Consider the following 17,807-nt stretch of genomic DNA (forward strand, 5'->3'; position numbering starts at 1 on the left):
GTGATTGGCTAAGCAGCTTAGAAAGCTTGGCTGTGCAGGAAACCCCTGGAGCAGAGCTACGTTGGCAGAGCTCCAACTCCCAGTCCTAATGGAAATTTATAGTGGAGATTATAATAGGCCAAACCATGTTAGCAAGTGGTGCTGTCTAACCCTCCAGCCACTGGAACACACACACACCACAGAGAGTCTTTACGGTTCTCATTTTTGGGATGTTTTCGATCAAACGTACGTTTTCGGGGAAAAATACAATGTAAAACAATCTGGAAAGGATATTGTAGTGGGGTATGGGGCTCCCGAGTGGCGCAGCGGTCTAAGGCACTGCATCTCAGTGCTAGAGGCGTCACTACAGACAACCTGGTTCAAATCCAGGCTGTATCACAACCGGACGTGATTGGGAGTCCCATAGGGCGGCGCACAATTGGCCCAGAGTCGTCCGGGTTAGGGTTTGGCCGGGGTAGGCCGCCATTGTAAATAAGAATTTGTGCTTAACTGACTTGCCTGGTTAAATAACGGTAAAACAAACAAAAACATTGACGTGAGTCTGAACCTTTCTAGAACATGTGTTTTGGCAGTGTTGCAGTAGTCAGTGCAAATCAAATGTTGTGTGTGTCATAGTTAACTGCATAGCTGTGTAGGCTTTCCCTGTTTGACAGACAGGTACGAGTGTGTGTGTGTGTACATGTTTGAGTGCGACTGTGTGTGTGTGTGTGTGTGGGTGTGAGAGAGAGGGTGGGGTAATGGTGGTGATTCAAACATTGTAATTACAGCGGATCAACGTCAGGCCTGACACTCTGCTGTGTGTCTGGGGTTGATAGCCTATCATTAGGCTGAGACTGGAGAGAATGGAGCCCTGTTCCTACCAGCCCTTCTCCCTCCTACACACACACACACACACACACACACACACACACACACACACACACACACACACACACACACACACACACACACACACACACACACACACACACACACCATGCCAGTCCCCCACCAAGGCTCATGGGACCAAGCTCCAGCTCTGCCCACCAGCCAGTCCCAATTAATTTCTATACAGAGGTCGAAGTGAGCTGTAGCATAGTACACTTGTTTGAACTGTATCATACTTCCACCCTAACCCCCCAACACACTTCTCTATCTCTGTCTAGTTCCTGCCGCCGAGCCCATCGAATACGCACAGTTTCCCTTCTACCTCAACGGGCTCCGCGAGACCCCCCAGTTTGTGGAGGCCATCGAGTCGGTGCGGGCCATCTGCAGTAACTACAGCCGCCAGGGCCTGCCCAGCTACCCCAACGGCTACCCCTTCCTCTTCTGGGAGCAGTACGTAGGCCTCAGACACTGGCTGCTGCTCTCCATCAGCGTGGTGCTAGCCTGCACCTTCCTCGTCTGTGCCCTCTTCCTGCTCAACCCCTGGACCGCCGGCATCATCGTGAGTACACACACACAGACACAGCGATACACACACTGCGCGCACGCAGGCACACACAATACACATTCGAAACCTGCATTCTTTTTGCATTGGATATATTGGCAGCATTTGTGTTGATATTATACATCAGTATGTTTGAAATGAAGTCAATTTCATCAGCCTGTAAGATTAAAGTCCTCTAAAAGCGAGCTAAAAGATGGAAAGGTACTCTCCAAACAATCTCTTAATACAGTACGTTCCAATCCATCCGTTTAAAAAACTTCACCCCCGTGCACTGTGCGGCTGTAGGAGTGTGGAGAGGAGAGACAGGAGGGCAGAGAGGAGTGGGGGAGAGAGAAGGGAGGAGAGGAGAAAGGGGGAGCTGAAGAGAGGAGTGGAGAGATGGGGAGTGGAGGAGATCAGGCTGCTGTGTGTTTAGCCCAGTCTTGACCCAGTGTTTATCTTGTGCTGTTTAGTCTACTCTGTCTCTCCCAGACACTGACTTCAAATAAATGGGGATAGGACACAAGTTACCGAGGCAACCCCCACTCCTACCAAAAAAACACCCCTTTTCCCATGTAATGTAGGAGGTTCCAAGGATACACACATACTCTCACATACTCTCACACATAGAAACACATACACTCACACATATAAACACATACACTCACACATATAAACACATAAGCACACATATAAACACATACACTCACACATATAAACACATACACTCACACATATAAACACATAAGCACACATATAAACACATAAACTCACACATATAAACACATACACTCACACATATAAACACATAAACTCACACATATAAACACATAAACTCACACATATAAACACATAAACTCACACATATAACACATATAAACACACATATAAACACACATATAAACACATAAACTCACACATATAAACACATACAAACACATAAGCACACATATAAACGCATACACTCACACATATAAACACATACACTCACACATATAAACACATATAAACACATACAAACACATAAGCACACATATAAACACATACACTCACACATATAAACACATATAAACACATACAAACACATAAGCACACATATAAACGCATACACTCACACATATAAACACATATAAACACACATATAAACACATAGAAACACATACACTCACACATATAAACACATATAAACACATAAGCACACATAGAAACACATACACTCACACATATAAACACATACACTCACACATATAAACACATACACTCACATATATAAACACACATTAAAACACATAGAAACACATACACTCACACATATAAACACATAAGCACACATATAAACACATACACTCACACATATAAACACATGGAAACACACATAGAAACACATACACTCACACATATAAACACATATAAACACATAGAAACACATAGAAACACATAGAAATACATACACTCACACATAGAAACACATATAAACACACATATAAACACATAGAAACACATACACTCACACATAGAAACACATATAAACACACATATAAACACACATATAAACACATATAAACACATATAAACACACATATAAACACACATATAAACACATATAAACACATAGAAACACATAGAAACACATAGAAACACATACACTCACACATATAAACACATATAAACACACATATAAACACACATATAAACACATATAAACACATAGAAACACATAGAAACACATACACTCACACATAGAAACACATATAAACACACATAGAAACACATAGAAACACATACACTCACACATAGAAACACATATAAACACACATATAAACACATAGAAACACATACACTCACACATATAAACACATATAAACACACATAGAAACACATAGAAACACATACACTCACACATAGAAACACATATAAACACATATAGAAACACATAGAAATACATACACTCACACATAGAAACACATAGAAACACACATAGAAACACATAGAAATACATACACTCACACATAGAAACACATATAAACACACATATAAACACATATAAACACATACACTCACACATATAAACACATGGAAACACATACACTCACACATATAAACACATACACTCACACATATAAACACATACACCCACACATATAAACACATATAAACACATACACTCACACATATAAACACATACACCCACACATATAAACACATATAAACACATAGAAACACATACACTCACACATATAAACACATAGAAACACATACACTCACACATATAAACACATACACTCACACATATAAACACATAGAAACACATACACTCACACATATAAACACATAGAAACACATACACTCACACATATAAACACATAGAAACACATACACTCACACATATAAACACATACACTCACACATATAAACACATACACCCACACATATAAACACATATAAACACATAGAAACACATACACTCACACATATAAACACATAGAAACACATACACTCACACATATAAACACATACACTCACACATATAAACACATGGAAACACACATAGAAACACATACACTCACACATATAAACACATAGAAACACATACACTCACACATATAAACACATAGAAACACATACACTCACACATATAAACACATAAACTCACACATATAAACACATAGAAACACATACACTCACACATATAAACACATAAACTCACACATATAAACACATACACTCACACATATAAACACATGGAAACACACATATAAACACATACACTCACACATATAAACACACATAGAAACACATAGAAACACATACACTCACACATAGAAACACATAGAAACACATACTCTCACACATATAAACACATACACTCACACATATAAACACATACACCCACACATATAAACACATATAAACACACACTCACACAGCCCTGGTCTGTCTCTCCACGGGTTGTGTTTTTACGACAGGCAGTGTTTGGGCTACCTGCGCCCTCTAAAGCAGGGCGAGGGGACCTCGTGTTCATCCTCTGGCTTTACAAGACAGATGAAAGGACTAGTTATGGCACGGCTTCAAGTTGAACCATTTGCTTTGTCCAGACCAGGCCACTAGTATCCTACCGTACACCCCCCTCCTTACCCCAAGGCCACACACACACACACACACACACACACACACACACACACACACACACACACACACACACACACACACACACACACACACACACACACACACACACACACACAGGCGTTCCATCCTCCACCCACCATAGCCATCTTCAAAGGGCTGGGGCCCCCCTGTAACCTGAGACCTGTCAACTGATAATAGCACATCACAAATCTACAGAGCACTGCACACACACACACACACACACATACACACACACGCACACACACACACACACACACACACACACACACACACACACACACACACACACACACACACACACACACACACACACACACGCACACGAGCTCACACGCACGCACACGTTTGTTTTATTCTCCTAATGGGGACCAAACAATTGATTCTCATTGAAAATCCTATTTTCCCTAACCCCTAATCCTAACCCTTAACCTAACCCTAACCTTAAACTCAAACCCCTAACCTTTAACCTAACCCCTAATTCTAACCCTAATTGTAACCCTAACCCTAAACCTAACCCCTAATTCTAACCCCTAATTCTAACCCTAACCCTAACCTTAATTCTAACCCTAATTCTAACCCTAACCCCTAACCTAACCCCTAATTCTAACCATAATTGTAACCCTAACCCTAAACCTAACCCCTAATTCTAACCCTAATTGTAACCCTAACCCTAAACCCAACCCTTAATTCTAACCCTAATTGTAACCCTAACCCCTAACCTAACCCCTAATTCTAACCCTAATTGTAACCCTAACCCTAAACCTAACCCCTAATTCTAACCCTAAACCTAACCCCTAATTCTAACCATAACCCCTAATTTTAACCCTTTTTGTAAACCTAACCCTAAACCTAACCCCTAATTCTAACCCTAAACCTAACCCCTAATTCTAACCCTAACCCTAACCCCTAATTTTAACCCTTTTTGTAACCCTAACCCTAAACCTAACCCCTAATTTTAACCCTTTTTGTAACCCTAACTCTAAACCTAACTCCTATGCCTAAAATAGCTTTTTTCCTTTTGGGGACCGGCGAAATGTCCCCAATTGTCAGAATTGTCCTTGTTTTACTGTCCTTGTGAGGGCTTCTGGTCCCGACAAGAATAGTAAAACCAAAAACATACACTCACCTAAATGCACGCACACACACACACACGCACACGCACACGCACACGCACACACACACACATTCAACTTAAGTCTCTCTCAGTACTTTCTGTACCAGTTCATGCTTGATGGGCAGGTTCCTGTTTATTCTCACCATAGAATAGAACAGTCATTAACAGTCATGTTGAGGGTCCTGACTCTCTGTATCCTGGCCCTGTCTCTGATGACCGTGCAGCTGTTTGGGTTCATGCTGGGGTCGATCTCTGGGTTAAAACTGTACATGGTCACTAATGGTTATTAATGGTGTTGCGGTCTGTCTGTTTCAGGTCCTGGTCCTGTCTCTGATGACCGTGGAGCTGTTTGGTATGATGGGGCTGATAGGGATCAAGCTCAGTGCTGTTCCTGTGGTCATCCTCATCGCCTCGGTGGGCATCGGAGTAGAGTTTACTGTCCATGTGGCTCTGGTGAGTACACGCACGCACACACACACACACACACACACACGCACAAACACACACACGTACACATGCAGAAAGTGGATTGTGCTTTTACAAATGACAAGATCGTTTGTCTGAGTAAAGTGTGTGTGTGTGTGTGTGTGTGTTTCAGGCATTCCTCACAGCGATAGGGGACCGTAACAGGCGGGCAGTGCTGGCGTTAGAACACATGTTTGCTCCGGTTTTGGACGGAGCCTTCTCTACTCTACTAGGAGTCCTCATGCTAGCAGGCTCCGAGTTTGACTTCATCGTCAGGTGAGTGGGACATAGACACATGCAGACTCTCTCTCTCTCTCTCTCTCTCTCTCTCTCTCTCTCTCTCTCTCTCTCTCTCTCTCTCTCTCTCTCTCTCTCTCTCTCTTTGTCTGTCTGTGGTGTGGCGTCTTGGCGTCAGTAGAGCCTGTATGTCACACAGGAATCTACCTGAAACACCACTCATCCGTAAAAGGCCGCTTTTCCCTCCATCAATTTTCAACTCCTCCATCCCCTTTCTACTCTTCCTCCACCCTTCCCTCTCTCCTTTTTCTTTTCAAGTCTTGCCTCATGCCTTGTTACAACAACAGTATACCTCCTATCCTCCTCTCTCTTCCTGTCTCTCTCTCTCTCTCACACACACACACACACACACACACACACACACACACACACACACACACACACACACACACACACACACACACACACACACACACACACACACACACACACACACACACACACTTCAATCCTGCTGTAGTTGACGGTCTTAGAGGAAACTCAAGGGCAGGAGAGAGTGGTGAAGGGCAGAGAGGAGGGGAAGGAGAGGTATGAGGGGTGAGAGAGAGAGAGCTGGAAAGTCTTCTGGCTTTTGTAATCTCCTACAGCTAGTTTAACTGGGCTCTCCAGACATTTACAAGGCTGATGGGGGGGGGGTGGAAATTAAAACAGACACATTGTGTGTGTGTGTGTGTGTGTGTGTGTGTGTGTGTGTGTGTGTGTGTGTGTGTGTGTGTGTGTGTGTGTGTGTGTGTGTGTGTGTGTGTGCGTGTGCGCGCGCATGTTTGTGTGGGCACACAAATGAGAACATTAGTCATTCCTACCTTTCTATAGGATGAGAAAAGCAGAGGTGAGCCAGAGTTCCTATTACTAAGTGCTAAGCATATTGGAACACTGAATATGTTACATCTGCAGACTACTGTCTAGGTAGCCATTAAAGGGATACTTCAGGGTTTTAGCAATGACTGCACGTTTCGTTTTTTTCCCCCTAAGCTTGATTAGTTGATTATTTTAATCAGCTGTGTAGTGAGTGCTAGGGCAAAAAAAACAAAATATGCACCCCGGGGGGGTTAGAACCGACTTTGGGAAACCCTGGTCTATGGTATCTACTAGCATGCTAGCAATTACTATAGACTTCCAGTCATTAGCTTTAAGGCTAATTAGCAATTGCGCTAACGCTAGTTAGCAACTTCATTCAAACTGCACGCAGACACATAGAAATGGCAAAAACCCTGAAGTATCCCTTTAAAGGAGGTAGCTTTTTAATGTGGGTGATCTATCCCTTTAAGCGGGCCACCCATGTGGTCCGAAAACACACAGACACACACACACACTGCCCTGCTCCCTGACCTTATAATCATGGGGGTCAACGATGATGTGCCAGGGAGTGAGAGTGCACACACCCACACACTAACCCGTCCTTCTCTCCTCCCCTCCTCTGGTTCACGCTGCTCTCAGGATCTGTCTCAGGCCATTTGAAGTGTGGGGTGTTTTTTCCCCAAACAAAGCAGTGCCAGAAGACTGCAGAATAACAGCACAGCCTGCTCGTATTTTTCTGCTCACGCTGAAAGAAATGTTGCCCTGACTTTCCCTGTTAACCCCACAAATGTTTTCACTCTAAACAGCTCCAGCACTGTGTGTGGGTGTTCGAGTGGAGATGTGGCTTTAAACCAAAGCAGAAGCTCTGTAACTTCAGCTACTCTCCCCCTCTCAAAGTCTAGAGCGATACCAACAGAGGAGAGGAGAGGAGAGGAGAGGAGAGGAGAGGAGAGGAGAGGAGAGGAGAGGAGAGGAGAGGAGAGGAGAGGAGAGGAGAGGAGAGGAGAGGAGAGATAAAGGCTTTAGGTCTATTCTCCCCCACTTCATTCATTTTAAAGCATGGGACATGTTATTGTGAGGCTGGTTAGGTTGATGGAGAGCACGCCACAGCTGTCAGCTAAACACAACCTACCCCACACACCCTGTCTCCAGACTCCCTCACTGTATCCACAGCCTCCATCACTGTATCCCCAGCCTCCATCACTGTATCCCCAGCCTCCATCACTGTATCCCCAGCCTCCATCACTGTATCCCCAGCCTCCATCACTGTATCCCCAGCCTCCATCACTGTATCCCCAGACTCCCTCACTGTATCCCCAGCCTCCATCACTGTATCCCCAGACTCCCTCACTGTATCCCCAGCCTCCATCACTGTATCCCCAGCCTCCCTCACTGTATCCCCAGCCTCCCTCAGTGTATCCCCAGCCCCCATCACTCTATCTCCAACCCCATCACTGTATCCCCAGCCTCCCTCACTGTATCCCCAGCCTCCCTCAGTGTATCCCCAGCCCCCATCACTCTATCTCCAACCCCATCACTGTATCCCCAGCCTCCCTCACTGTATCCCCAGCCTCCCTCAGTGTATCCCCAGCCCCCATCACTCTATCTCCAACCCCATCACTGTATCCCCAGCCTCCCTCACTGTATCCCCAGCCTCCCTCAGTGTATCCCCAGCCCCCATCACTCTATCTCCAACCCCATCACTGTATCCCCAGCCTCCATCACTGTATCCCCAGCCTCCCTCAGTGTATCCCCAGCCCCCATCACTCTATCTCCAACCCCATCACTGTATCCCCAGCCTCCCTCAGTGTATCCCCAACCCCCAACACTGTATCCCCAACCCCCCACACTGTATCCCCAACCCCCATCACTGTATCCCCAGCCCCCATCACTGTATCCCCAACCCCCATCACTGTATCCCCAACCCCCATCACTGTATCCCCAGCCCCCATCACTCTATCTCCAACCCCATCACTGTATCCCCAGCCTCCCTCACTGTATCCCCAGCCTCCCTCAGTGTATCCCCAGCCCCCATCACTCTATCTCCAACCCCATCACTGTATCCCCAGCCTCCATCACTGTATCCCCAGCCTCCCTCAGTGTATCCCCAACCCCTAACACTGTATCCCCAACCCCCAACACTGTATCCCCAACCCCCATCACTGTATCCCCAGCCCCCATCACTGTATCCCCAACCCCCAACACTGTATCCCCAACCCCCATCACTGTATCCCCAGCCCCCATCACTGTATCTCCAACCCCATCACTGTTTCCCCAGCCACCCTCACTGTATCCCCAACCCCCATCACTGTATCCCCAACCCCCAACACTGTATCCCCAACCCCCAACACTGTATCCCCAACCCCCATCACTGTATCCCCAGCCCCCATCACTGTATCCCCAGCTCCCTCACTGTATCCCCAACCCCCATCACTGTATCCCCAACCCCCATCACTGTATCCCCAGCCCCCAACACTGTATCCCCAACCCCCATCACTGTATCCCCAGCCCCCATCACTGTATCCCCAACCCCCCTCACTGTATCCCCAACCCGCCTCCCTCTATCCCCAACTCCCCTCACTGTATCCCCAACCCCCATCACTGTATCCCCAGCCCCCATCACTGTATCCCCACTCCCATCACTGTATCCCCAACCCCCATCACTGTATCCCCAGCCCCCATCACTGTATCCCCAGCTCCCTCACTGTATCCCCAGCCCCATCACTGTATCCCCAGCCCCATCACTGTATCCCCAGCCACCATCACTGTATCCCCAGTCTCCCTCACTGCATCCCCAGCCCCCATCACTGTATCCCCAACCCCCATCACTGTATCCCCAACCCCCATCACTGTAACCCCAGGTCCCTCACTGTATCCCCAGCTCCCTCACTGTATCCCCAGCTCCCTCACTGTATCCCCAGCTCCCTCACTGTATCCCCAGGCCCCATCACTGTATCCCCAGCCCCATCACTGTATCCCCAGCTCCCTCACTGTATCCCCAGCTCCCTCACTGTAACCCCAGCTCCCCCACTGTATCCCCAGCTCCCTCACTGTATCCCCAGCTCCCTCACTGTATCCCCAGCTTCCTCACTGTAACCCCAGCTCCCTCACTGTATCCCCAGCTCCCTCACTGTATCCCCAGCTCCCTCACTGTAACCCCAGCTCCCCCACTGTATCCCCATCTCCCTCACTGTATCCCCAGCTCCCTCACTGTATCCCCAGCTCCCTCACTGTATCCCCAGCTCCCTCACTGTAACCCCAGCTCCCTCACTGTATCCCCAGCTTCCTCACTGTAACCCCAGCTCCCTCACTGTATCCCCAGCTCCCTCACTGTAACCCCGGCTCCCTCACTGTATCCCCATCTCCCTCACTGTATCCCCAGCTCCCTCACTGTATCCCCAGCTCCCTCACTGTATCCCCAGCTTCCTCACTGTAACCCCAGCTCCCTCACTGTATCCCCAGCTCCCTCACTGTAACCCCAGCTCCCTCACTGTATCCCCATTTCCCTCACTGTATCCCCAGCTCCCTCACTGTATCCCCAGCTCCCTCACTGTATCCCCAGCTCCCTCACTGTATCCCCAGCCATAGCCTGCCTAAATAAGGCCTGTTTATTGTTGCTACTTCACCGGGCAAACTGAACCAGCAGCTCTCTCTCTTCTCTTCTCGTCTCTTCTCTCTCTTTCTCTCTCCATCATAGATGGAGGACAGACAGACAGACAGACAGACAGACAGACAGACAGACAGACAGACAGACAGACAGACAGACAGACAGACAGACAGACAGACAGACAGTGTAGTGTAGTGTAGTAGGCCAACCATACTGTCTGGACATGGATTGGATCTCCCCGTGCTCCGTTACCCTATGCAGACCCTACACTGGAATTCCTTCTCCACTCCGGCCGACACACATACTGAATCATATATACACACACATTTCATGCACACTAACACACAACGCAGATGAGTTCTAAATGTGTCAGTGCGTTTAGTCTGAGGCCCAGTTGTGTAGCATACCAGCTGGCGGGAGCCAATGTGACTTACACACACACACTTCAATGTCGTGCCATTGTAACAGAAACGCTTCTGGGATGAACAACTTAACAACTGAATGAAGGCATGTTCAGGACCCTTATCCACACAGCCTCTCAGAGTACGAGTGCTGATCTAGGATCAGGTCCCCACCTGTCCATAGAGATGTAGGATCTTCATTTGATCACTCGGTGTATTCAAGGTTTTAAAAGGCTGCTAAAGTTTGTGATATCCACTTTAAAATGTCCGAGTTGATTTGCCCTAATTAAAAAAAAAATCATCCCCTACAAAAAAATCCCCAGGAATTATAATCCACATAATCATTTACATGTTCTGTTGCTGCAGGATTATTTTCCTGTTGAAGCAAACTCTCTCAAATCAAGGTCCTACATCTGTACACATTAGGAACACCTTACTAATATTGAGTTGCACACAAGCCTAAGATCACCATGCGCAATGCTAAGCGTCGGCTGGAGTGGTGTAAAGTTTGCTGCCATTGGACTCAGGAGCAGTGGAAACGCATTCTCTGGAGTGACAAATCAGTTCGACAGACGAATCTGGGTTTGGTGGATGCCAGGAGAACGCTACCTGTCCCAATGCATAGTGCCAACTGTAAAGTTTGGTGGAGGAGGAATAATAGCCTGGTGGCTGTTTTTCATGGTTCGGGCTCCTTAGTTCCAGTGAAGGGAAATCTAAATGCTACAGCATGACATGCACAAAGCGAGGTCCATACAGAAATGGTTTGTCGAAATCGGTGTGGAAGAACTTGACTGGCCTGCACAGAGCCCTGACCTCAACCCCATTGAACACCTTTTGGATGAATTGAAACGCCGACTGCGAGCCAGGCCTAATCGCCCAACATCAGTGGCCAACCTCACAAACGCTCTTGTGGCTGAATGGAAGTCCCCGCAGCAATGTTCCAACATCTAGTGGAAAGCCTTCCCAGAATAGTGAAGGCCGTTATAGCGGCAAAGCGGTGGCCAACTCCATATTAATGCACATGATTTTGGAATGAGATGTTGGGTGAGCAGGTGTCCTCATACACCTGGTCATGTAGTGTATATACAGGGGAACGGGGGAAAGGAGGAACATCATCTTTAATGAAGGAGCTGGAGTGGAGAGAGAGAGAGAGAGAATCAGTTAGAGAGAGACAAGGAGAGAGAGAGAGAGACGGGGATTTACAGAGGAGATTGGGGGGTCTTACCTGATACACTGGAGATTTAATTAGACGGGGGGATTGTAGAGCGCCGGGAATTTCACATGGGCTTAGCTGAAAAGAAGGGAAAGAGAGAAAGAAAGAGGGAAAGAAAGAGAGGTAGAGAGAGGCCAGGGAGGGGTGGTGTTCAGTGTTCCCCTTCTCTTCCTCCTAGACTAAATTGTTTAAATTCTATACCCTTCACTTCATTTGTTTCCTTCTTTTTTTTTTTTTTAGAGGAGAGGAGAGAGGCCCCTGCTCCCCTCTTTCCCCCTCAACCCCCTCCTCCCCCTTCAGCCCCCTCCTCCCCCCTCCCCCTCCATCCCCCTCGTCCCCCTTCTCCACATTCCTGACTGCTTTGTTTTCTTCATGTTTGCTTATACCACACACCCAAAGAAGTGCCCCCTTTCTCCCTCCCTCCTTCTCTCGCCCTCTTTTTCCATGCCTTTGAATTAACCAACTCCAGCTAATTATGCTTCTTTCTCTTTCTCTGTGCGGCTTTCTAAAGACTAACCCTCTTTGGCAGGACTAAGTAACACACAAGGTACATTTATATTTTCTACCAAACCAACGTGTGTGTGTGTGGTGTGTGTGTGTGTGTGTGTGTGTGTGTGTGTGTGTGTGTGTGTGTGTGTGTGTGTGTGTGTGTGTGTGTGTGTGTGTGTGTGTGTGTGTGTGTGTGTGTGTGTGTGTGGTGTGTTTGTCTGAGTATTTCTTCAGACATGTGTAATGGTTCATCTAGTGCATGTTTGTCCTTGTCTAAGCCTCTCTCCTGTTGATCTGTGGTTTCTCCAGGTGTTCTCTTTGTGTTCACACACACACACACACACACACACACACACACACACACACACACACACACACACACACACACACACACACACACACACACACACACACACACACACACACATACACACACACACACACACACTCATACTGGCTTACACTGTTGTTTCTCTATGGGTTCTGCAGGTGTGTTTTTGCTCTAATGCCTGTGTTTGGTGTTCATTGTGGTTGCCACAGGTATTTCAATGTGACGCTGCCAATGTTCCATTGGTTCAGTTGGTTAAAGCATCTGCCAAAATGACCACAGTATGTTAATGGTTGGGACTCTTTGCATTTTATCTTCTGCGGTCTTCGTCTGTGGTGTTTGATGGAAGGGCATGCCCATGTTAACGTTACACTGTGTTGGTTTGTTGCAGGTATTTCTTTGCTGTGCTGGCCATCCTGACAGTTCTGGGGGTGCTGAATGGTTTGGTCCTTCTTCCTGTGTTGCTGTCCTACTTCGGCCCCTATCCAGAGGTCAGATGGTTTCTCCTGTTTAGCCATCTATATAGCTCCACCACATAGCAGGAAATGGCACGCTCACGCATTTTTTTACGCACATATTTTGGTGAACCGACGCCAACCTTTGATTGGGTGTTCTAACACGAGCTCCCATGAAATTGCTCAGCAGCGTAGTTTGCGTACAAATTCCCACTCATCTCCTCACACCTCCCTCCTTTCACTGTCCCCCTCAGGTGACCCCTGTGGATGGGCGTAGCCGGTTACCCACCCCTTCCCCGGAGCCTCCTCCTCACGTGGTCCACTTCTCAGTCCACCCACGCCACACCACCTCTGGCACGGGGACAGGAACGGGCTCTGACTCGTCCGACTCTGAGTACAGCTCCAACACCACGGTATCAGGCATTAGCCAGGAGCTGCAGCAGTACGACCTCCCCGCCACTAGGGGCAGAGCTGGGAGAACAGAGGACATGCAGTACGGCATCCAGACCAGCAGGGGCAGAGCTGTTAGAACAGAGGAGGTGCGACTAGGAGCAGGGCCAAGAAGAACAGCTAGACAAGGAGACGCCACGGCCTACTCTGTGTCTTCTGTAAGTGCTTTGGATAATGCACACATCTATACACACACACACACACGTGACAAATGCTCACACTCTCCGTGCGATATGTGTACAAGTTGTTCTGATTTTCTGATCTTTCTCTCGTCAGTCGGTCCTGCCGGAGTCAGGGGCCCACCCTGGTGCATCCCGTCGCTTCAGCAAAAGGGACCTACAGTCGCTGCCCCCAGCACGCCCGCGCATGGACGCTTTTGAAACTGCTACTGAGGCTGGAGGCCATTACAGCTCCGGAGGCCATTTTGGCTCGGGCGGCCACAGAGAACGCTCCGCGGGGCACAGGACCCGTCCATCCCACAACCCCCGGCCCAATCACCACCAACCTCACCACCCTAACCCCGCCCCTACTTACTGTCAGCCAATCACCACGGTAACGGCCTCTGCGTCGGTTACCGTCGCCGTCCACTCTGCCCCTCCCCCCACTCAGAGCCCCACTTCCTCTTACCCAGGACACACTGCAGCAAACAGTTACCACACAGCAGGCGGCGCAGAGCCGGCGCCTGCCTTCCAGGACCCCCATGTGCCACTGGAGGTCCATATCAGCTGCAGAGGAACCAAGATGGAGGCCATGGAGCTCCAGGATGTGGAGTGTGAGGCAGCTGAGAGCGACTGTGGCAAGAGGGCAAGCTGAGGTAAGCCCCAATGGAGTTTGTAGCTTCTCATGACAATGAAGAAATCCACATGTTTGATGTTACAGCCACAAAGGACTTGAATTGAATGTGCCTGTTCCTTTTTCTCCTTAGATTTTTTTTTTTACTTGCAAAAATGTCCCCATTCAGTCCATCAAACTGAACATAATATATTCAGCGTTGCGCCTTTGGAGAGGGAGATGTACGTGTTGTCCTGACACTCTCCTAACCGTGTGCTGTCTGTCTCTCTTTTGTTCCAGTGGAGGAGAGCAGAAGTACAGCGGCCAAAGATGGACTCCCTCTCTCACTCAGCGGCCCACAGCGCAGCGACACACATAACCCAGTGGTGGGCTAGCGCCATGGTGCTCAATCGTACTGGAACCCAGTGGATGTTTGTTTCAGATATCTCTATCCATATTTAAAAGATGTACACTCATGTAAATATGAAAACAAAAATAGCTATAATGTAGGAGCTGTACAACTCCTTTTTTAACAGACTGGGGACGTCATTTTGTATGGCGCGTGTGTGTGTGTGTGTGTGTGTGTGTGTGTGTGTGTGTGTGTGTGTGTGTGTGTGTGTGAGAAATCTCTGATTACTGTTCACTCATCTGTGGATCTGTGCCATGAGGAAACTTCATCTAGACAATACATTTCAGCATACATTGCTGCTGCTTAAGATATTTTGGTAATGACGTATGATAACTGTGTACACAAACTTGTATAATACTTCTATGCAAATGTTTCTTTTACGTTATAAAGAGGTGAGCGAGTGTGCAAGGGTGATTGTGTGTGTGTGTGCGTGTGTGCGTGGGTAAATCATCAGATCCATCTCTCAAGAAATAGGCTAACGATCACGTCATGTGAAGCGTTACACAAGAACTACACGGAGATTGTGTGTGTGTATGCGTGTGTATGTTTGTGTATAAAGGTCCGCTTTTGAAAAAAAAAAAACGATTAATTTGCTTATCACAAACCTGTGGTAGTTATGAAACAATTACTGTTGAACTCTGACTCACGCTATGCGTGCTATTTAAGACGAGCATATTATGAAGAAGATATGCAGCTGTGTTGTTTGTGACTGTCCCTGCGTCGTAGCTTCCGCATCGTCTCCGCTCTGAGCTCTTGTGTTGTTGTCTGGGGATTGTTTTACTGTAAAAGGCCATGCGTGCCTTGGCTGTCCCTCGGACTCAATTGCCCATCTCCCCTTTTCTCTGGTGATGTCATAGCTCTCGGCAGCCATCTTATAGTAGCATGAGTGGGCGTACAAGTATCACTCCCGTAGCTAATGCATATTACAGTCGGAGTACAAAATCCATGGTAGCTAGTCAACCCCATTATGGAGGATATTTTTTTTATAATCATTTTTTTCTCGTGGATGCAACTTCTGTTATTCTAACTGTAAATATACAGTTTTTGTCAAAAGTTTGGACACACCTACTCATTCAAGGCTTTTCTTTATTTGTACTATTTTCTACGTTGTAGAAAAATAGGGATACATCCAAACTGTGAAATAACACATATGGAATCACGTAGTAACTCAAAAAGTGTTAAACAAATCAAAATATATTTTATATTTGAGATTCTTCAAAGTAGCCAACCTTTGCCCTGATGACAGCGTTTCACACTCTTGGCATTCTCTCAACCAGCTTCACCTGGAATGCTTTTCTAACAGTGTTGAAGGAGTTCCTACATATACTGAGCACTTGTGGGCTGCTTTTCCTTCTCTCTGTGGTCCAACTCATTGCAAACCATCTCAATTGGGTTTAGGTTGGGTGATTGTGGAGGCCAGGTCATCTGATGCATCACTCCATCACTCTCCTTCTTGGTCAAAAAGCCCTTACACAGCCTGGAGGTGTGTCGGGTCATTGTCCTGTTGAAAAACAAATGATAGTCCCACTAAGCACAAACCAGATGGGATGGCGTATTGCTGCAGAATGCTGTGATAGCCATGCTGGCTGGTTAAGTGTGCCTTGAATTCTAAATGAATCACTGACAGTGTCACCAGCAAAGCACCCCCACACCATCACACCTCCTCCTCCATGCTTCACGGTGGGAACCACACGTGGATATAATCCGTTCACATAATCTGTGTCTCACAAAGACAGGGCGGTTAGAACCAAAAATGTCAAATTTGGACAGATTACCACTGGTCTAATGTCCATTGCTTGTGTTTCCTGGCCCAAGCAAGTCTCTTCTTTTTATTGGTCAAATTTAGTAGGGTTTGTTTGCAGCAATTCGGCCATGAAGGCCTGATTCACACAGTCTCCTCTGAACAGTTGTTGTTGAGATGTGTCTGTTACTTGAACTCTATGAAGCTTTTATTCGGGCTGCAATTTCTGAGGCTGGTAACTCTAAAGAACATATCCTCTGCAGCAGAGGTAACTCTGGGTCTTCCTTTCCTGGTTTTTGCGACTGCACTTGAAGAAACTTTCAAAGGTCTTGAAGTTTTACGAATTGACTGACCTTCATGTCTTAAAGTAATGATGGACTGTCGTTTCTCTTTTCTTATTGGAGCTGTTCTTCCCGTAATATGGACTTGGTCTTTTACCAAACAGCCTATCTTCTGTATACCACCCCTACCTTGTCACATCACAATTAATTGGCTCAAACGCATGAAGAAGGAAAGAAATTCCACAAATGAACTTTTAATAAGGCACACCTGTTAATTGAAATGCAAAGGGTGGCTACTTTGAAGAATCAAAGATATAAATATATATTCCGATTTGTTTAACACTTTTTTGGTTACTACATGATTCCATATGCGTTAATTTCATAGTTAGTTTTGATGTCTTCTACAATGTAGAAAATAGTCAAAATAAAG

At 46.7% G+C, this 17,807-nt stretch overlaps 1 protein-coding gene across 1 annotated transcript in view; it reads left to right on the forward strand.

Moving 5' to 3' along the window:
- Positions 1 to 16,469, forward strand: part of ptch1 (patched 1) — an 81,523-nt gene extending 65,054 nt beyond the window's left edge. Inside the window, exons 18-24 of the mRNA XM_038988937.1 lie at positions 1,146 to 1,426; positions 5,988 to 6,125; positions 6,271 to 6,413; positions 13,662 to 13,761; positions 13,980 to 14,333; positions 14,452 to 14,989; positions 15,247 to 16,469. Coding sequence (XP_038844865.1) covers positions 1,146 to 1,426; positions 5,988 to 6,125; positions 6,271 to 6,413; positions 13,662 to 13,761; positions 13,980 to 14,333; positions 14,452 to 14,988 — 1,553 coding nt within the window. The 3' untranslated portion in view covers position 14,989; positions 15,247 to 16,469. The remainder of the gene's footprint in view (positions 1 to 1,145; positions 1,427 to 5,987; positions 6,126 to 6,270; positions 6,414 to 13,661; positions 13,762 to 13,979; positions 14,334 to 14,451; positions 14,990 to 15,246) is intronic.
- Positions 16,470 to 17,807: the final 1,338 nt, after the last annotated feature.

The sequence above is a fragment of the Salvelinus namaycush genome, chromosome 1 (assembly GCF_016432855.1).
Source record: "Salvelinus namaycush isolate Seneca chromosome 1, SaNama_1.0, whole genome shotgun sequence".
Taxonomy (NCBI): Eukaryota; Metazoa; Chordata; class Actinopteri; order Salmoniformes; family Salmonidae; genus Salvelinus; species Salvelinus namaycush.